General features: G+C 36.7%; 1 protein-coding gene across 12 annotated transcripts in view; it reads left to right on the top strand.

Annotated features, from left to right (window-relative positions):
- LOC105226331 (uncharacterized) overlaps positions 1-23,463 on the top strand; it is a 276,869-nt gene that overhangs the window by 231,189 nt on the left and 22,217 nt on the right. For 11 of the 12 annotated variants that reach the window (XM_049450572.1, XM_049450574.1, XM_049450571.1 and 8 more), the window contains 4 exons: positions 7,048-7,593; positions 9,133-9,569; positions 10,939-11,200; positions 11,309-11,594. In XM_049450572.1, coding sequence (XP_049306529.1) covers positions 7,048-7,593; positions 9,133-9,569; positions 10,939-11,200; positions 11,309-11,594 — 1,531 coding nt within the window. The remainder of the gene's footprint in view (positions 1-7,047; positions 7,594-9,132; positions 9,570-10,938; positions 11,201-11,308; positions 11,595-23,463) is intronic. The other variant, XM_049450577.1, reaches the window with a different exon arrangement.

Here is a 23,463-nt window from a genome sequence, read left to right as displayed (position 1 = left end):
AGAGCTTTTTAACCTAGAAATGCATTATTTTCTATGTAATTCTTTAGCTTGTATGGTGTATATGGAAAAACTGAACAAACTTCGATAAATAAATACGGAATAAGGCTTTGTTTTGAATCGAGAAATTCATATTTATCCATTATTTTCACCAAAAGCTTACACTAGGTGGCGCTGTATAGCCGCTTTTCGGTATTTTATATTTTTTATAGAAAAATAGTATTTTTACAAAAAAAATCAACCTCAATTTTAGAATAATCCCACCATAGTTTTATTTGGAAATTTTGACCCTTTCTGATTTTATTAGATTTTCACCAAAAGCCTACACTAGGTGGCGCTGTATTGCCGCTTTTCGTTATTTTTATATTTTTCATAGAAAATTGTATGTTTACAAAAAAAAAAATAACCTCACTTTTAGAATAATATGAAATTTTAAACCTTTTTGATTATATCAGATTTTTGCAACTTTTATGGTTTTTTATTAGGATATGAGTACTTTTACAAAACAAATTTAAACAAATAAATATTTCTTTAACATTGATTATTTTGATGACGTCCTCCTCGGCATAAAAATCTTTGACAGCTTACTTTCTAACAAGTTTTACCAGAATTTCCGGTTAAGTTTATATTTATTTAAATTAAGTCAGCTTTAGGCTTGCAATCCTGAGATCACACTTGGAATATTGCAGTTATATGTATATGCTCATTAATTCCGCAAAATTATGGTGTATTATAGTTTTTTAAGTTGAAAAAAATTGAAAAAAATTAAAATATTTTATTTTACCAAAAGCTCACCTTAGATGGCGCTGTGCTCTAGTTCTAGTTTTTTGATTTTTCAGCGATAATTTGTACAATTTTATAAAAATTCAGTAGATAAACATTTCTATGTCACATTCATTTCTAAATATTGTAACGGCATTTATGTCAAAAATTTTACTTTTTTAGATATTATAAGATTTGGTAAGGATTGTTTTTGTGGATAGCCAACGATCATCGCAAATATCACATCTATCTCATGACGATGCCAGCTTCTGCTTCGAGAAGTAAAAAACTTTATTTTTAGTTTTAGGAATAACGACAAGGATTTGCTAAGATAAGCATTAAATGCAAAGAAATTTATTGCAAAAGCGGAACAGTCAATAGGGAATCGTCTTTCAGAATTAGTTTACAGCGACTTGAGAATTTTTTTAGATATGGGATTACATAAGTAATAAGTCCTATTATAATAACAGTTACGAGTTACGTCACTAGAACACAATTTATATAGTTTAGATATTCTGATGACATACTCCTCGGCACGAACGCCTTTTATTGATACATGATTTGGTGCCCTTTAAGTATATATTACAGGTATTGTGAGTATTGGGAGAATAAAGCGGGTTATTGCTGGTATTTTGTTCTGCTAACACTGACTAAGGCTAAAGGCCGTACTGCGGCAATGATTAAGTTAATGCAGTTGTCAGTATAAAGGCTTTCAACACAGTACAGGAATCAATTTAAGGGGGCATACCTGGTATGGCTGATTAAGAAAAAATACTGAAATTATCGTTTTACAATTTTAACTCTATGTGCAAATATTAATAATACACAGTAAAAGTTGAATCAACAAATTCAAACTTTTTTGAATTATAGAAGATCACTGACGGCGCTAAAAAAGTTCCAACATTGCCGTAGTGATCCTCGATCAAATTTTTCTATAGAGGATAATGTTCTTACAATCAACTACTATCAAAAAAAAACACAATTTGACAAAACGGCAGAGTTTTTGGAAAGAATTGTAATTCGACAAAAAATTTTTGTCATATTGTTCGGGAAAAACTCCATTTTTGACATACCAAAAACTGGTATGGTACTACATATCATAAGAATATACTAATCGGATAGAGCAGGGCGCCAGGAAAACAATGGAGCATGTCTTGTGCACTTGACTCACATTGGCAAGAGCACGCTGTAAGCATCCGGGGTCTCCACAGTAGGATACACTAGAGGAGGTATCGATAGTGAGGCGGCAGATTCTGTTAAAATTCGCGTCAAGTGCAGGCATCCTGAACGATGACTACTCCTTTTGGACTTGGGAACTAAACACCATCTGGTATCGCAAACGATCAAACTGATCTATGCTAGATTAACCTAATCTAACCAAACCTAAAATACATCGATGGAGCTGATTGAAACGAGCGGCTACACTTAAGAAGGCTGTAACTTACAGACTAATTGAGATATCGAAAATTTTAATATGTAATTATCGAAATGTTAAGAAAATCAATTTTTTGTCTTAACTTCACTCTAGGTGCTAAGAGAAAGTGATCTCAACGCGCTTCTTAAGACTCTCCAACATGTTTATTGGCATACTTCACTGGCATTATTAATTCTGCTGTTTTCTCTCTTTTTTTAATAATGCGTGTGTTTAATGTGGATATGCGGCAGCGTTGGCTTGCACCACAAACAACCCCGTTGCAGGGCTTTTTACACAACATTTTTTTTTGTGTTACAATACACACAATGCGTATGTTTGCGTGAGCCAGTTTTGCTATGCACTTTTTCCCCATTTTTTCGTTGCCATACAAAAAAATTTGTTGCTTTTTTGAGAAGTTTGAGTTTCAAAAAGTCTCCGGCGGCCATTAACCCCGGCAATAGTGCCCGGACCGGGCCGGGCGAGTCAACCGAACAAATGCTGGTAAATTTTTCGCGTTTAGGTGGTTGGCGGTAACGCTGTGGTAGTTGTTGTTGTTGCTGTTGCAACTGAATTTGCCAGTTGCCATTGCAATTGCATTGCATTCGGTGCGCCACCTTTCCGCCTGCACTGCATTTCATGCCACGGAATCGCTGTCATATGTGTGTGTGTGTGTGTTGCAGCAGCTGCAAGTTGCGCTGGCTGTTGCAGGCGCTGTTTGTTTTTTTGTTGCATGGGTTTCCTCCTTTTATTTACATTTTTCAGCATTTGCGTTTGGGTGTATGTGTGTGTGAATGCGTGCATGTTTACTTAACGGTTACCGTGTGCATTTATATGTGTATATATGTGAGCATGTATGTGTGACTGCGTACGTTTGCACATAGCTGCATTAGTGTGCGTAGCAAAATATTTAATTTTTATTCGAAACTTTTGCCGCTCGCACGTTCAACTTGTTCCGGAATGAAAGGCAGCAGTGCGCTAAATGCCAAACGTGCACCGTGCAACGTGCAAGCAGCAACTGCGCAATGCACCACCCTTACCACTGTTGCAATGTGCAACATGGCGCCATTATGCGCCACCATCTCGTCGGCGCGCCTGCTGCTGGCACCACTGCTAACCCGGTTTGCTCCCTTTTTTTCGTGGCCAAAAGTGCACGCACGCTCGACACGCATGGCTGTGGAACGTTGCCGCCGTACGCGACGAAGGGGCGAAGCGATGTTTGCTAGGCGGCAGGTTAAATATTATATATGCCAGGTGCGGCAGTGCTGACGTTGTCGCTCCGCTTACCAGCACAACTAGTTAGTTGTACTTCCTGTGTGGCACGAAAAAATTCTACCATTCTCGCAACTTTCGCTTGAGCCAGCCACTGCACTAGCTTCAACGCGGGTTAGCATGAGCGCTGGGAGTCTGAATGCATTGCTTGCTTGTTTGGTTGTTTCGCTTAGGCGCTCCTCGCCGCACCGTCCCCCCGCGTCTGTGTCTGCCGCTGAGTGTGCACAAGTGCGAGTGTAGAAATGCTGCCACAAAAGCTTTTACCTTGCGACTCCTTAAGCCGTCGCTGTCGCCGTCGCCAGCCGCAACGCCCTTGTCGCCCCCTCTGTGCGTGAAGGTGCCGCTAAGCGTCTGGCGTAAGTCGAGCTAGGTGTGCGCCAGTGCGTTCCATCAATATGCCTCATGCGTAACTCATATTTTTTCGCAGCACAAACATATGCGTATGTACAACGGCTATTATTTCCATCGAATGCAACACTGTGCTTTGGCTTTGGTTTGGTTTGGTTTGGCTGTTGTAAGCGTTGCACATGGGGGCAAGTGCAACTTAGTCGCTGCAGTTTTTAATTTTTGATTTACTTGCGTGGCAAATTTCATATAATTTCCTTTGAGTGTGTGCGTAGCACTCTCACCATCACCCACCTCGCCCTACAGTCATCTCACTCTCTCAGTCGAGTCATTATATATACATATATGTGTGTGTTGCAAGTTTTAATTTTGCTCACGCATGCATGGAATTTTGAGGATTTCTTTGCTCCGCCACGCCCTTACACACTTCACCTCGTCACCAGCGCTGCGTTCTGCTGTATTATTTGCCTGCTTTAATTCTACATAATTTTCGTTTGCTTCCAGTATTTACTTTTGCGCTCGTTTTTTTCTGTGCGTCGTCGTTTTGATTGGCACTTGCATCAAATTGCAGCCATTTTGCAATCGCACTGCCATTTCCTACATTTCGGTTTTTATGATATTTTTAAATTAAAGGAATTTCGCAATAATTACGGTCTGGCGAAGGATGTGCGTGTGAATTTATCCTTGTAAAATGGTCAAAGTGAGAATTTCTTACACGCATACGCGAGTTTTTAACGTATACCAAGCAATTTCCATTTATAAACGAAGCCTGTATTACTTTTTTAATTCTATCGATAATTAATTTTAAATTTTTCCAAGAGCGAATAACTGACTTTAAGACGATGTAACGACTGCGCTTGCGACATTAAAATCACTATTGACGCATTATGTATTAGCTTTCTGGAATCAGCGTTCGATACAGTATTAGTTTTTTGTTAATTTTATTATTTTATCATCAAAATATTCAAAAAATATATCGATAATTTTCATTCCTATTAATTAATTATCGAAAAATTACTCTTTTTATGTGTTGCATTTATATTTCTTTTTTAACTATTTTGTATTTTATCTCAAACAATTCGATAGTTATTATCGATATCTTTCCCCACCGATTAATTATCGAAAACATTTTACTTCCTTAAGCCACAAAATTGGCATTCATAATTTAAAACACATTTTTTCGATAGAAATATTAAATTTTTTAAGAATTTCGAAAATGTATCGACTTTACCAAAATATATTTTTTTCAATTCCTGCGAAATAAAATGACGATGCATATTTATTTTCATTGCAATAATAATTATCGCGTTCATGGAGTTAACATTTTTTAATATATCGATAGTTTATCGATATCACCGCAAATATATGTAGTTATCGATAACTAATATTTTTTTTTGACAGCGCCAGACCGTAAAAAAATAAAGTATGTATCACATAATAAAATATAGTCACATTTGTTTATCGATATCACTCCAAAAAAAATTATCGATAATTAATACTTTCATTGACCGCGTTAGACCGTAAAATAAAATAAAATAAAATATGTTAATATCACATTTGTTTATCGATATCACTGCAAAATTTTTATCGATAATTAATATTTTCCTTGACCGCAATATGTACATATGTATGTTAAAAATCAAACTAAATAATAATAATATAAAGCATTACAACATAAAATTTTATTATGTTGATCAACAAAACTATCGTTGGCCTTTGAAGCAATTTTTATCATATAATCGATAAGTTTAATTTTGTGGAAAAAGTTGAAAGAATCTAAAAAAAGAATATTATCGATAAAAATAACTATCTTTGAAAAATTATCAACGGATAACTAACATATGACAACGTTATTATGTGAAACAATGAGTGACATGAAAAACTAATTTTAATTTTCGATAAAAATATCAAATTTTTTTCGATAAAAAATTAACGATTTTATTTCTCGATAAAAATTAATCGATGTAATTACTAAGTCGATTTTATTTTTGTTTCTTATTTTTTAGTAAAACGGAATATTATCGATAAAAAGTATAATTTTTAATAGCATTATTTACGATTTCTTGAAAAACTTTCTTTGGAAATTTAACAACGGATGAGTAACATATGACAATGTTAGTTATATGTAACAATATATGACAGCAAATTGGTCTTAATTTTCGATAAAATTATCGATTTCATTTTCGATAAAAAAATCGATTTTATTTTTCGATAAATATTAATCGATGTATTTACTAAGTCGACTATATTTATTTTTCTTGTTTAAGACAGGAGATTAATTTTGAAGTCGATAAAATTGTACTACGAAGGCAGAAGTCGAATTAAATATATTTTCCAACATTAATTAAAAAAAGTAGTACCAATAACGAAACGCTCTGAACCCTTGTATAACACATACGGTATATTAATATTATTAGAGCAGTAGCGGCAGCGTAGGGAGTTGCACGTGTCCCTCTATATTACAAAATTACACTATCTTCTCTAATAACATGGCTAAGGCATTAAGAATAGACTTACAATAGTTATATAGTAATTATCATTCTATGTTTTAATTTGTTTAATACTATGTACTATAGATATATGAATGACATCAAAAAAAGTCTTTACGATGACTTCCATTTTCTATGCAGACATAAGGCGGTTGGTTGTGAAAATTATTACTGGTTTTGATGTTTTAATAGTTGGGCATTTCGCTGCTGAATATTTGATAGGGTTCACGAAGTAGATATAGGTTATTCACATGTGGATATATAAGTAAATATATGTATATAAACCAGCTGTGGCTCTATTTGATTTTAATAATTTGCACTTTATTTGGGATTGCGAACAGATTGTGAACGTCACACGCTTAGTGGGAATGAAGCAGAAGCAACGCACTGGATTCGATTTTTTAGAGTGCAAAAAATATGCGTCTTCACGTACGTGGACGTATTGGGAGTGGCAGAGCGTGCGCGCAAAGTTTCAGTTAGAGGCGTGGCACTCAAACTGCTAGTGAATAATACATACTCATATCTGCATATATGATAAGCCCACGCATACATACATTTATTATATATATGTATAACATGATGTTTTAATACACCCCACCAGCCATGTTAATGACATCAATTACCGTGAAGAATTGCTACCTTACTCCATTACTTTACACTTTTTTTTTTCTCGCACAACTTTTAATTAGCACTTTAAGTAGTTAATTTAATTCTGCAGAAAGTAATCGATTTTAATGAATGTTTTATGAATTTTCTTCGCTTCGTCCACAGGCTTAGAACGGATCGCTGAGGAGTTGATGGAACGCATGAAATGGAAGCAATATCAAGAGCCATTAACTACGCGCGTCCATACAAACAATCACACCGTACAATCGCCAGCCGAAACAGCAGCAACAGCAGAATTGCCAGCAGCAACAGCCGCCGCCAGTACAGCAGCGACCTCAGTAGCCCCACAAATCCCAGTAGAACGGCAAACATCAACAGAGTACGATCAACAACAACAAAAACACAACGATCAGCCTGTCGAGGAGCAGAAGATTACACATTTGCAGCAACCAAAATCGATCAACGATCTCACAGACACCAAGAGTGCACAGTCATCATCATCATCACCAACATACGGCCAGAGCAACGGCACTGCAACAGACAACAACAACAGCCAACACAATCTTCAATACGAGCAAACACACGAGCGCACAGTCGGAGGCGGAACGAACGCCGAAGAACAGCAACAAAACAAAGGAAATACGCAACAAAGCAACTGCGTAGAAGACTCCATAAAGGCTAAGGAGGATCGGGAGGCGCAAGCTGTTACAGGTGAGCGGAAGTAGATTATTTTTATGCCCTAAGTAGAATATATTAAGTTCGTAAGACAGAAGGAAATGGTGGAGACCCTATGAATTATATACATATACTAGAGGACCCGCCTACGTTTTACTGTAGCTGATACATAGGTAGTACTTCTAATACCATCTATATGATATCTGTTAGATTTTAAGTATTAGTTAAGGAATAATCGCATTTTTGATGAAGCAACAAAAATGACTCAAAAAGCATCTCGTGCGTTAAGAAAGAATTGATTTTTGGGGTAAAAAAACTATTGAATTTGGGCTGTGCATCAGTGAAATCAATCGAGTCCAATCGACAAAAAAAATCGGCTTGCAAGGTTATGGCATCAGTCTTTTGGGATGCCCGTGGTATATTATTCATCGAATGATAAATGAGCCAGTTTTAATTCATTGCATTGTGTATTTGATTGCAGTTCTATTCTACCATTCCCAATATTTAGCAATTTTATTATTTTTCAGGAAGGATCAGTTTGAAATTGTACGCATATATGTATTCATCGTTCCCGTTTAAATATTGTATTGCTCTGTGCAATGCTTTGAAAAGATTTCTGTATATCTCAAATTTTTTATCAACACTTCAGTTATGCCGCTATTTTTTTATGCCAGACTTTTTGCAATTTTAAATTGCCTGTCAAGATATCCTAATAGCACGTATGAAAAAAATGTTATAGCTACCCATAGATGTATTGAATCACCCAATTTATTACTTAAGAACGAACAAATCTGTCCACAATATAAAAACTTGATCCACAGATGTCGCCTTATATTTTGGCATCGTTTTGTTTAATGCACGTTTACGCCAATTTAAGGTTTGAATAGTGGATACTGCGATGGTAGCGCTATCGGTCAAACATTTCAAAAATAACAATTGATTAAAGATGAAAAAATTATTTAAAAAACATTTTCCAGTGGACCAAATTGTAAATCTAAACCATTCCCGAATCTCCTTGAACATGCACACATTTCATCAAAATCGGTTTTAGGAAACACACGGTCAGAAGATTTATGTATATAAATGACTAGCGTGACGAGCTAAGTCCGTATGTTTGTATATAAGCGAAATCGTCCTTTAGTTTTTGAAATTTTGTTCCGGAAATTTCAACACGTATTTTTATTTACAAGAAGTTTATCGGCCCACTATATCATATAGCTATCATACAAACTGATCGGTCAAAATGAAGTCGTTTCATGGAAAACTTTTTTGTTTGACAAGATATCTTCATGAAATTAAAGAATAGATTTTAAAAGTATATCGGCAATGAACTCTCCTTGCCAGATCACTCAGTATTATGCATATACTTGTATAACCGGTGACGTTAGAGTAATTGATAACAAAAAAAATAAAATGTTGCCTACATCCAGGCGCATGTTTGATTTTAGCGCAGTTACGCACCTACTTAATAAAAAGGAACATAAAAACTAATATCCTTTCAATAAAAAAATCGTATATTCCCCTCCATAATATTATTTTGCTTTGCATATTTCACATTTCCTTCTTTGTTTTTAGACAATACAACAACATCACATAATCACAACCAACTTCACCGTAATAACAGTAATAGTGTAACATTAAATAATAAGACAAATTGCGGCAACCACAACGGCAACAACAACAACGGTAATACATCAATAAAAGCAACAAATTCATCACACACAAACACAACAACAACAACAAACATCACAAGCGTTAACGCCAATCAGAATAGCTTGTCAAGTGTAACTACATCACCACCGTCAACGCATCCACCGCAGCGTGCCACTGAAGCGCTTGAGCGGCAGCGTACGCCCACCGTTGAACCGGTCGATTGGAAGCCGAATGAGAAGTGTTATTTTTGTGTGGACGGCAGATTACTCACGGTGAACGCGAAGGGAGAACTAGTAGCCGAGCCGGCGGGCCCCATTGTGTCCGCCGTCGGCGGCGATTCAGTGGAACACGTTCACAGGGTTAGTGTTTCATACATATTTTTCATTGTTTTAGACTAACAGCTAAGGCTTAAGGCAATATTGCATCGGTGGATAGAAATAGCTAAAAAAATTTGGTTACCTTTTCAATAAAAATGGTTTATAGATTCCAAACGCTCCAGAATTCAGTAAGTATACTGATTTCTAAGAAGGTTCTCCAGAATTCCGTAAGAAAACTTATGGTTACGACATCTTATGGTTATAACTAGCAGGTTCTTACATGAAATCAGACGCAATTTGCAACAAACTTTATCCCTAAATGCGAGTTTAGATGAAAACAAAAATATTTTCTCAAATTATTGTGCAATAAGGAGCGGTTCATAACACTCCAAGCGGAAGTTCGTGGTTTTAAGATTATGAATCTCGAGAAAATGTTTCTTGATTTGAAATGATCTAAGACTCTAACACATACATATGTATGCTTCCAATACCTAAAAATCAATAAGTAATAAATTTCGATCATCGGAAATACCCAAAACTCCCCAATACTATACTAACTATAATCGTTAGTTATGAGCTTGTAGACTATTGCCATCCAGGTCCAATACTATACTGCAATCGTTAGTTATGTCCTTGTAGACTACGGAGTTGCCATCCAGGTCCAATACTATACTATAATCGTTAGTTACGAGCTTATAGACTATTGAGTTGTCAACCAAGAGTGCCATATTGATTTCTGAATGCCGAACCCGTTGTCTCGGATTCTTCTTAAAAACTTTATGGTATAGTTACGAGATGATCAGGCATAAATTGGAGGCAGAGTATAACATGTTTCAATTAAAGATCAATATATGTAAATTATTTATGAGAGTTTTAAGTTGAAAGTTTCTTTTCTGAGTTAGTGTTTTAAGGATTTTAGGTAAAAAATTTTTAGGAATAACCGCAAACAACTAAAACTGTTATCACAAAAAATGCATTTTAAAGTTTAGAGTTACCTTTACGTTGAGTGGAAATTTTAATTAATTAATATAAATATTTTCGCGTATGACTCCACTGTCCCAACTAAGCTTTCCGTTAATCCCAATAAATTGTAGTTTTAATGACTTATGAACCTAAAAATAATAATTTGTGAAGAACTTATTTGCGGTGAACTTACGCCGTTATACGTATTGGTGACTTCTATCAAGCGGAATTACCTCAAACCCGCATTTCTGCATACAATTATCAAATTCGTAAACCGAAGTACTCGAACTGGGAAAGCACACCGCAGATAAGTTCACAAAAGTAAAAATAAATTTAAGTAATATTAATTTAACAAAGAAAATGCATATTCACATTTTTTACTGTTATACGCAATTTTGTGCTTTTTCTTTCAATTCGGTTCGAAAATAAACGAAACACAACAATAAAGCAGCTTGAGACCGATAGCGATTCGAATGAATCAGCGCATGCGAATTTGGTGAATAGTACAACAACTGCGCCTGTTGTTAACAACAATAACAACAACAGTAGTACGCATAACATTAACAACAACAGCAACAACAATAATAATAATAACAACAATCGCATCGACTGGAACAAGCTGTTGACGACACGTTTAGTTGATTTGCCAGCGAATATGACTTCAATGGACTCAATGGCCGCGCAGTTAGCAGTCATTTCTGGTTACCCAAGTAAGTGTGAACGCGGCATAAACAGATGCCACTTAGCGTTGCAATGCAGACGAATATATATGTATATTTTCATTTTTTGTTTGATGTTTTTCCAAATGATAAATCTAGATTTTAATTGGCTACAATTGATGCAACAACAGCAGCAGCAAGAGCAGCAGCCACATCCCGCACCGATACAACAACAAACACAGCCACAACAACAGCATCAGCAACAACAACAGCAACAGCAAATAAGTTCGGCGACACCAACTACCTCAGAGACATCGGCCGCCGCTGTTAGTCCACCACTCAAGGATTCGCCCAGTCCCAGTGATGCCACCGGTGAACAACCCTTAGATCTTAGTTCGAAACCATCGCCAAATTCGTCTATTAGCGGCGATTTGAAGTCAGTGCGGTAAGTGTTTTTATGGAAAGTATAACAATATTTATAGGAATTGTTTTCTGATGCCATTTTTTGAGTGCGGTTTCTAGATTCGTAGAATATTCGGTTTTAGAAACGCTGGGATATTTTCAAAAGCATATTTTCAGGATCGATATTAAGTCTTCATGTTTTTTCTTTCAATTGGTATTAGGTTGTTTTAGCAATATAAAAGTCCCGGAGGATCTCAGAAGGTTAAAATGTTATTAATTTTACGCCTTTTTCTACAAATTAACTTTAATTTTTGTTAAAAAAAAACCGTCCTTTTCTCACTAAAAAGCTACTGATTTGTCGAAATGACAGATATTGGACGACTATAGCATATAGCTGCCATATAAACTGAACGATCGGAATTAAGGGCTTGTATAGAAAACTTTTTCATTAGACGAGATGTCTTCTTGTAATTTGGTATAGATTATTGTCTAAGGCTATGCTACAATTTTCGATGAAACTATTCAGATCGGATCACTATAGCATATAGCTGCCATACAAACTGAACCAACGGAATCTACTGTTTGTAAGGAAAACTTTTTCGTTTAACGAGATATCTTCATGAAATTCGGCATGGGTTTTCCTCAACAGCCACGCTACAAACTTCAAACATATTGCTCAGATGAGATCACTATAATATATAGCTGTCATACAAATGGAACAATCAGCAATAAGAAATGCACTTATAAAGCGTATTGTAGCTTCGTTGCAGTCGATATAAACGCTCTTTTCTTTCTTCTTTTTATTTTTGATTTTTTTTAGCATTCTTTTTTAGTAACTACTACCGTTGCCTTTTTTCGTATTCCGTTAACAGTGTTGAATTTCAATTTGTTTAAATGCTTAACTCCCATTTTTAATACCGCTTTCACACATAGCGGATGTTGTTTACAATACAAACACTTCCGAAGTGCAGCTAGCGCAACAACACTCATACACCTACACCATGTGTAAATGTGTTGGTTGTGAATGCAGTGCATCATACCTGTCTGCAAGCATTATTATCGTTGCTATCAGAGTTCGCACCTATGAATGCACATATACGTACACACATGAGAACACACACGAGCAAATATATGTACATGTGTGTATGGGACTTCGTTTGCCATTCTCACAGCTCAACAGTACTGCACTTGAATGTTTATCAACACTCCAATTCACCATATTTGCTACACTCCCACCAAGACCAACACATACACAAGAGAGGAGCTTCACTTTCGAAATGTCGCGACGGCGCTTCCAGCGCTCCTACACCTGTCTAGCGGTGGCCTGCCATCATTTTTTCGGCAGTTATTCACCAGCGTCGTTTGCCTCATCGCTTTTGGTGCGCAGTTTTTTCTCTTCACCACTTAGCCGCATTCATACATATGTATTTATGTATATACATTTTTATTTTATTGTACACAATTTCGTGTTATTGTTTTTGTTTATTCTCATTTTTTGTTGTTTTTGGTTTTTTGTGAAATCACACCTTGATCCTCTGGTGGCTGTCGCGAACGCGCGCAATGTTGTCAGCGCAATTGTGCTCAATTCATTTCACCTTGCCGCGGCCCCCCGCCTTCCCTTTAGCACCAGGTGCCGCGTCAGATATGTATTTATGGCATATGAATGCATTGGTTCCGACTAGCGCCGTGAGTCCTTGTCTGCACTCCTTTAATTGTTGATGCTGTTGTTGTTCGCTTTGTTGTTGTGCGTCTGCAGCAACGCCATTGCTATGCTGTACTTGCCACAGTTTCGTTTTGATTCTTTTTGCTTCTTTTTCCCTATTTCGCTTTTGGGTTTGTTTATTGTTGTTGTTCGTCTGTACGCGGGTGTATGAAATATGCATTAATTTCAGTGTCGACAAGTCGCTAAGCACAAAATCGTGGCTAAAAATATTTTAGACGTTTCTCATTTTCCTATATTTTTCTGTCTTTCATTTTTTGCCTTTATGAAGTGCGAAAAAGCTTTAAAAGGAAGCATAAAAAATTTCCAGAATCCATTTGTTTACAATGCGACTACATGTGTACCAGGCGTCCTTCCCATCCACATATGCCACCGAATTTCTAAGTTCTGCAATGAGACGCTCTTAAAACAGCGCTTTACGGCTTAAAAAGAGTTTGCACCTGAGCAAAATAATTATGCGTAGATACATACATATGTATATTCGAAAACCAAAACCAAAAAAAAAAAAAATGAAATTGCACCAAACCTAACCTCTAATAATCCCAACTGGTGGAGAATCCACCCATGAAGGGTTGGGATATCGTGTATATGTAAATGTTTATCGCAAGGTGGAGAGTAACGGAACCTAAAATAAAGTCTATTTAAGCTGTTCAAAGCAGCTGAATAAAAGCTTAAAGATGTCACGAATTCATAAGAAGAAACGGAAAGCGATATGTGATCTGATGGAATGAAGAAGAAACACCGAATTAACTGGTAAACCAAAGAGGGCAATGGATATATAAAAATGAACATTGTAAAATATATCTAAGTACCATTCGCACGATAGTGAGATCCTTGTAACTGCAACGAAAACCGATCCTTTTCCGGCAACAGATTGTCAGAATTCCAATAAATGCTTCGGAAAGTGTTCTACATATGCCGCCGAGGTCTTGATGATATAAGAATATATTGGAAATGCGAAAGAAAAAAGCAAAAGCTCAGTGTCCTCTGCAGATTCTGCTATTATAAATACTTTTTGTTAAATCCTATTAAGCCCACACATAAATCTAAATGAATAATGCGAATCGATGAACAAAGGTACGCGAGTTTTAATTTCGGTACTTTTTGTCCATATAATTTCTAAGATCAATAATCCAGGAAACAAGTTTGGGAGGTTATTTTGAAAGCACATCTTGCTCTAATGATATAGAAAACTATCGATAATTAATCGTTCTTTGGCTAAGAACATTGAAGAAGAATCAATACAAATGTAAAATGCTTAGGATTTTTATGTCAACTAGATGTACCAATAAAGTATTGAAAATTGAAAACAAGCAGTTCAATATCTCCACTCTTGACTGACGATCTTTCAGAAAATATAACCCTCAATAGTATGACGATTTCTTTAGATTGCTTTAGAATATAACTACAGCCGCTGGAGAGCCATTTTAGCACAAAGAAAACCCAACATCACTGCGATATGTTTTGAGAAAATGATCAAAGCCTCTTTATAAGTATAGAGAGGCAAACTTTACGAATTCGATATATGTGGGAGTGTTTATCGGAGGTATGAATGATATCAATAATATTAGTGATAAAACAAGCCAGTTGGGTAGAATTGAAGTTTGAAAAATCGGAAAAAATATCGCCTAAATTGAACCGCGCAGTGAATTACAGTCAATGCTCTCCATCGATGAGCTGAAGTCCTAGAGAAAGCGTATACTGAAATTATAGAAGAAGTTGCTTCTCTATAACGATCGCGTCTCGATAGAACAAACATGGAAATTTATAGAAGTTCTTTAACTTGAAAAGGATTCCAGCAAAGTCCAACAATTGCTACTTAAAGCTCTCCGCATGTATAAGCAGGAGCTGAAAGCAGGAATATATAAAGCGTAAAAGCTTCTTTGAATTGATGATAGTTTTGAAAAAATGTTAGAAGTCATCGAAGCGCTCTCAGATTTCTAACTCTCTCACAACTTTAACATTACAACGCTTTCTATTTATACAAAAAGAATAAAATGGGGGCGGAATATGAAGACACAGAAAAAGTTGAACAATCTCGGTCAGAGAGGTAGTCGGTATTTTTTAAAGCTACGTGTCCAGATACTACCTTTCGCAATGTTTGATGTCAATCTTACTTTCTTTATATCAAAAAGACAATGAACAAAATTTGGGGTTGGTGTACAAGATGCACAAACTTAGAGCTTAAGCTTTGTGTGTCAGATTGAGAAGAATCTCTAGTCGAGGGCGAATGATTTCACTGTAATGCTACAGCTTCGTTTTCTCTGCAATATTTCATTGCAATGAGTCAATATTTCATCATGCACATTTTGAAGCGTCCATTCGTATGCATTTACTGTTCGATATACTTTTTCCAGCTGTGAGAAATATGGCGATGATAATTTCTTTCATGATGGCATACGTATTTATAAAAAATGACAGGCGTTTACGAAGCTTCAGAAGTTTGTTAGGTGTGTTTCGGAAAAATTTTGAAATTTTTTGACAAGTAAAGATAAATGGGTGAGAAGCTGAAAGGATTTAATTTGTGGGCAAGATAATGAAGCCTCCGAATATATAAAAAAATAAAGTGCATAGATTAAAATACACACACGAAATAATAATAAGAATACTCAGGAGCTACAATTGCTTTGCCTGAATGCAAAAGTCTTCTCCTACTTGTTAGAAGGAAACCGTATCTTCATACGATATTCGAATTTCTCAAGCATAGGTCACTCAACTCTGTGCAAAAGGCGCATAAATGTCACGTTTTCGAGACAAAAACTCCCCTCCAGAGGGTGAAGCTTCAAAAAAAAAGAAAAAAGATAGAAGTAATACACAGATGACTGCTACAGTAAATTACCTCATGCTTACAACCTGCAACATTTTTTTTTTTGCTGCATTTCCATTCCTCTGCAACAGCTAAGTATGTATTTGTCATTATCAAAGTCACCGAAAATGCCACCGCCACAATTCTATGTGTCTATGTGCTTGTCCCACCTTGATTGCATGCCCGCTGCTTGCACTCAGTTGCACTTCGCCAACACTGCCAACGACTACTCTGCCCAGCAGGTCCTGTCTGCCGCTGTCATTATGAATAATTTTTCGGGAAGCAATTTTGTTTGTTGCATGCATTTTTTGTTTGCTTTCATGACATTTTTGTCAGATAACTTTTTATTTTTCGCAATTTTTCGGTTTTTTTTTTGTGGTTCCTTTTAGTACTTTTTTTTCTCTTTTTTATTTGTTTTCTTTTGTGCTTTATTTTTTTTTTTTAATTTTTTTGTTGCGCACGTCTCACAAAATTATAATTGCACGCAAAATGAAACAAAAAGTTTGGAAAAAAAGTTGAAGACAAACCGAAAAAAATCGGTAGAGAACAGCAGCGCAGTAGAAGTAGAAAGTGCAAAAAGAAATCCATACAAATTAGAGGGCGACAAAGATGCGAATGCATAAAAATTTCAATGTCGTCGCGCGTCTCGGCCGCCCGACTGCCAACGCAACACCTGCGGCGCTCACTCCGGCATGGACCACCACTCCCCTCGCCGCGCCACAATCTCTCCTGGCGCGGAGCGTGTGATATTTTTCTGCACTTTTCTATTGTTGTTGTAGTGTTTTTCAGTGCATTTTTGCTGCATTTGTTGCCGCTATATTTATTGCAACTTTTGTTGTTGCGCTGTAATGCACCTGAACACACGGGCTAAAGTGTATGCTTTCCATGTTTTCATTTTTTTCACTTTTTCCACATTTTTTTTCTGTTTAATTTTTTGTCTTTCGTTTTATTTCGCTTCTCGTTGCAATTTTTACTTGTTTTCATTTTCGCAATTGTTGTTTTTGTTTGTGTGCGTTTTTTTTGTTTTCGGTACTTTGGTGGTCGGTGTAATGCCTGCGCGTTGCAAGGGTGGATTTTTTTCGGTTTATTTGCGTGTGTTGGCGTTGAGTGTGTGTCAGTGTGTTTGCATGTATTCGCTGCTGTTGCAATTGTTTTTGTCTTGGAGCTTGCTGCAATTGCATTTTTGGTTGCATCCCCGGTATTTTTAATGTGATGCGAATTGTTTTTTGATGTAGCCGTTGTTGTTGTTGTTTGTTTTGTTGGTGTTTTGTTATTGTTATTGCCACCTGATGTTGCAGTCACTTGCAATTCATTTTAATTTGTAATGAATATCTTGTAATGCATACATACAGATGTCGTGTTGTTTACATATTTTTCATGCTATACAAATACATCTATAGTATATATGTACATATGCAGATACAACTTAATTTTTCCTGATATACATAGACATACATATGTACATACATTTAAATTGCATTTATGCTTTTGTGGCATTTCAATTTAATGAGTTCAGATTGCATACTCATATACTATACCTATCCCGTTCATGTCAATTTTCAATTTCAAGTCCCGAACCTACCCACTCCTACGTTTTTTTATTACTTTTTTTATTATTCGCTTTCCGGAATTTTTGTGTCGGAAACGCGACATTTATGCGTATTTTATAAAGAGTAAAGTGACCTATGTTCGAAATTTTCGAAAATCGTAATGAAGCATATCCGGAATTTTTGTGTCGGGAGCGTGAAATCTATTTTCGAAAATCTTAATAAAACATATTTGGAATTTTTGTGTCGGAGGCGTGACATTTATGTGTGTTTTATACAGAGTTAAGTGACCAATGTTCGAAATTTTCGAAAATCGTAATAAAACATATTTGGAATCTGTGTGTCGGAAGCGTGAAATCTATGCATACACGGAGTGACCTATGTTCGAAATTTTCGAAAATCTTAATGAAACATATTTGGAATTTTTGTGTCGGAGGCGTGACATTTATGCGTATTTTATAAAGAGTTAAGTGACCTATGTTCGAAATTTTCGAAAATCGTAATAAAGCATATCCGGAATTTTTGTGTCGGAAGCGTGAATCTATGCATACACAGAGTGACCTATGTAATTTTCGAATATCGTAATAAAACTTATCCGAAATTTGTGTGTCGGAAGCGTGACATTTAAGTGTTTTTTATACAGAGTTAGGTATTCTATGTTCGAAATTTTCGAATATCGTAATAAAACTTATCCGAAATTTGTGTGTCGGAAGCGTGACATTTAAGTGTTTTTTATACAGAGTTAGGTATTCTATGTTCGAAATTTTCGAAAATCGTAATAAAGCATATCCGGAATTTTTGTGTTGGAAGCGTGACATTTATGCGTGTTTTATACAGAGTTGAGTGACCTATGTTCGAAATTAATTCGAAAATACTGGCACCAAAAATTTCACGACCATAAATAGTTTACTTGAAAAAAAAATCGTTCGGCTTACGTTTTGAGTATATTACTTGAAACTTTTACATGAATACCAACCATTAAAGAATTCATCACAGAGAGTCTTAGCGTGGAAGCTGATAGGGTTCGATATGGAATATATACGTATTATATATATAATTTGAGAAAAATTAAAGGAGACCTTATAGTCTTCAACTCAGCATGCGGATGATAAGAATTAACCCAATTTTTCATTCTCTTGCTACAATTAAAATTGATGGATTTGGAAACTGATTCTTCTTCTTTATTATAATTGCCACCGTCACCGTTAACAACAGCGCGCTAGTCCTTTCTTCTTTTCGCAATTTGGCGCCAATCCGAGATACCAGGTCCAGGTGTAGCCAAGTCCTTCTCCACCTGATGTCTTCAATGGAGTGTAGGCCTTCCTCTTTCTTTGCTTTCCCCGGCGGGTCCTGCGTCGAATACTTTTAGAGCTGAAGTATTTTCATTTCCGTTCTAATTACTTTCTCACTGCACCTAGCAAGCATCTCCCTGCAATTTTGAAATTTTATCAGGTTTGGCCGTTACCATTATAGAAATTAGTTTTCCTTGATTAACTTTACTTCAAAACGCCTTTTTCATATTTTCTAGCGCTTTAAGCTCCAAATCAACTAAAACTTACAAAAATAGCGCTAATTTGGTCGTATTTCAAATATATTTCCTTTTTTCATAAAATTAATTTTTAATTTATTTTAGTTTCATAAACTTCTTCGAATTTCCGCACATTCCTTTAACGCTTCGTGCCACACCTTCGCACAATGGTTCATAGTATTGTTCAATTTCATTTCGCACCAATAAAATGCATTGCCTACATACGACTGTTGCTAACAAACCTTTTGCCGATAAACCCACCAAACGCGCCACGACCACATTCCGCGCTGCACTCCGCAACTGTAGCAATTCGACGTATTTTTGTGTTGCAGATTTTTTGCTCCGCCGCAATGACTGCAATTTCATTAAAAAAATATACATATAAAAACGCATAAGGCTGATGAGCCTGTGTTTGTCTGTGCCATTTACACTGTCATGCGTGTGTTTACATTGCTTTACACGCACATGGCCCAATGCGTGGGTATGCGTGTGTGCGTATATGAGTGTTGAGTGCTGTGCGTGTATGTCATTTCGCCATAATTTGGACAGATATGCAGTTTTTCGTGTATTTAAGCATCAAAAGCGGGCGGTTTGGCTTTTTTGTACGTTTTTCCATCTCGCTCACTTTGGGCCACTTTGCGTTGTGGCGCGGCGTCGCCCGACAGCGGTTGTTCATGTGCATTCGCTCACACGCGACGCCCAAAAACGCCGCTATGGCAGTGTGTCTGCGTGTCTGCGCGTCTACCTACCGCCAAATCCTGCACCTTACAGGAAAGCAAACACAAACACACACCCACACCTAAAAAAGCACGAAATACTAAAAAAAAGCACGCAACACTCCTTGCCGCGCAAATTTATCACTCATACGCCATGTTTCCCCACAGCGCCTAACACCCACCATCGCAGAACGCCCACCACCCACCGCGCGCCAGTAGTTGTCCTCATTCAAATGACAAAAAATGTGGAAAAAACGGAATAAAAATGCATGCGTTTCAGTTATGAAGTCGCACTGTGTGGCAGAGCGGGTGGCAGACGCGCACGACATGCGCTAATGTTGCCTGGTTTTTACACAATTTTTCGTAAACGAAAGTCAAAATGAAAATTACGTAAAAAATGTGCACACGAAAAAAGTCGCAATGGTAAAACAGTGTTGTCACTAAGTACAGGCGTGTTGTTGGTGCGGGGTAGCGCGCTGGCAGCGAAATGAAACGAACCGCCGAATGAGCGAATGCACGAACAAGCAAACGAATCAACATGCCAGTGCGCGCGAGTGTGCGAAAAAAAGTGTTGCGGTAAAAATGCAAAGAAAGCAAAAAGTGGTAAAAAACCGATCGATATGATGCACTCATTTCTGTCTGGTGCGCAGTGTGAAGAGCGTAACCTCGCCGCACGTTTCACACCCCGCGCGCCGCGCCGCTCGGCCAATGTACCGCTGCCAGTTCAGCCAAAACCATGCCCACTCATCCCCCTTCCACTCACGAGCTCTTATTACAGCAGACTTCCGACCTTCCCTACGAAAAAATATACCAAACTGCAGTTACGACGCTGCAGACACACACACAGCTACACGCTGCCATACACAAAAAGTATACATGATAATAAACGCTCGAAAAACCAAATTTGCAACGTCAGATTTTTTGTGAAGAGCTTTTTGATTGTGTCCTCGTAAAAATTAATTTGAGGCAAGCGGCCCGACAGGACAAGACGATGCCAGTGTACGTAGGTGCTGGTGATGGTGATGGCGAGGGTGGTATGCCGAAAATGAGGATGTGTGTATAAAAGGGGTATGTATGTTTGTAGGTGTGCCCATTATTTTAGCAACGCGTTCGTTGTCTTTAAAGCACAGACACAAAGTGGAGGACACAAAAGCAGACAAATTGTTGTAAGCGCCGTTAGCTGGTGGCTGCTGACTGGTGGCGGTGACTACCGACTGCCGACTACTTTGCTCGTCTGAACTTGAGTTAAGTACGTTGGCACTGTCAAGACAAGGCGGTCGCTGGGGGCTCAACGGCTGCAAAATAGCCGGCTGTGGGCGGAAGACCCCTTGGGGACAGCTGTCATTATTTTCATGTTCGCTTAACAAATATTGGCGCAATTAATTTAGTTGCATGCAAATTTTTGCAAAATATTGCCAATTAATCGTGCTGGAGCGACGCATCGCGCAAACAAACAACAACTAAATGCATAATTATAAAACAAGGGTTATATTGAAGTTGAATAAATGAAAATGACGTTGAATTGGTTGGGACACTCGAAAAATATAACAAGAATTCGAAAGATATTAGCTCAGTAAAACTTCTGTTGCAAGAAAATTGATATACAATTTATAAATAGAAAATATCTAATTGCAGAAGCATTTTTCAGATGCTTTATTCTACTTTTCTGGACAATATGTCCACCTTAATTGACTCAATTAGCAAATTGTCTACTCGATTAAAATAAAAATTTCTTAATTGACTAAGTTAATTTCACCACACCTTATTAATTAAGCAAGTGTCCCTTTAAACAAGTAACCAATTTGCTAATTGAGTCAATTAAGATGTTGTAGTCTGAAACTTTTTGTATTCTCATTCAAATTAATTCGGTGTCAGTTTGGCATGATTACAGTCGTTTGTATTAATTGAACTTCAAGAAGCTATATCGTCTTGAGAATTTCAAAAAATCGTGTTTTGTTCCATATATTTTCGAAACACATACATACATTTAAAAATATTTTCTAAAAATTTAAAGCTGATCCTACAAATAACTTCGAAACTATAAACGCGGCTTGTTTGAAGGTCGCTGAAAATAAAGATGTCTGTAAAACGGCCTGGCTTATCGACTTGAACTATCAAGATAGAAGGAATAAGAATTTGTATAACAATTTCCATTTCTGAAACCACTCTGAAATGTATATTTAAATTTTTTTTTTGGAAAACAAAATTTTTTCAAAAATCAACACTTTGACTACCCCTTCTTTCATTTCCTGTATCCATCATTAGTAATTATAAATTCTTATTATATTTTCCAATTGGAAATGGTATGCGCAAGCAAGTGACCCCTGAAAGAGAATCGAGAAAGCGAAAACAACGAAAAGCATCTAGGGCGACCATCAACATCACGTCAATAAAATAAATGAATTTTTGATTGAGAATCGACGATTAACAGTATTATTACTGACGATGAGTCTTGGATCTACGCTTACGACCCGGAAGCAGATCAAAAATCAAAATTACGTTGACAGTTTTCTTCGATTATCGAGATGTGGTGCACTCCGAAGTCCTTCCGACCGGCCAAACTGTCAACAAGGAATACTATTTAAGTGTTAGCTTCGGTTGCACCAAGCTAATCGTAAAAAAAGCACGGAATTATGGACCGAAAACGGTTAATTTTTACACCACGATAATGCACCGTCGCATACTGCATTGATTCTTCGTGAGTTTTTCGACAGATTTTCATCCAATATCGAAGAGGCTAAATTTCATTGAGTTTCTATGGAAAACACCATCCAGAGGATTAAAAGACGAACGGACGGTTACTTAACGGTACCTCATTTGGCCAGTATGCCACTTGATATTAATTTTACTGCCATTATTGGCCGAAACTATCTTTCATATTTAAGTGAAATACTTAATAAAAATATGGTATATTATTAAAAATAATAAAAAAAATTAAACTCAATAAAATTATGGTATATTAATCATGTGTATTTGGTTTAATTATGGCATAAACGCAACATATTTTAGCAACAGTGAGGCTTATTAGGAAATCCCCGAGTTATGAAATTTCTACTTGTAACACTATTGAGTAACGATTACTCGTGCATATTTTGCAAGTGCATACAAACAGTTATCTATGTATACACATATTTATATCTGGGCATATTTTATCAAGCATTGATTATTCATATTGTATAAACATAACGGAATTCGTCGAAGAAATAAGTTTATATCAATATCTGATAAGATTAACGGGCATTGCTTCAAAAATCAGATTTCAAAATGAAATAAATTGATGTTCATACATACATATGTACACTTACTTGTGTGCATGTCGCCTACGAGTCAAGCGACGATCGATTATGTAACTCACTTCGTCAGCGCTGGCAAATCTGCTTCCGTTCTCGACTCGCTAGGCGCGATTGAGCTAAATTTGTTTCCAAATATCGTTATCATTGTTGTTATGTGCCGTTCACACACACACAGACACATACACACAATGCATTTACGAAATTCGCCTTTCCGTTTGCGCGTTGCTTTTGTTTTTGTCGCTTACGCTGGCTGGCTATTGCATCGCCTGATAAGTGTGTATTGACAATGAGAAGGTTCAGTG

This window comes from Bactrocera dorsalis, chromosome 2 (genome assembly GCF_023373825.1).
Source record: "Bactrocera dorsalis isolate Fly_Bdor chromosome 2, ASM2337382v1, whole genome shotgun sequence".
NCBI classification, from domain to species: Eukaryota; Metazoa; Arthropoda; class Insecta; order Diptera; family Tephritidae; genus Bactrocera; species Bactrocera dorsalis.
The sequence above is the reverse complement of the archived record's forward strand: the minus strand, read 5'-3'. Positions and strand labels throughout refer to the sequence as shown.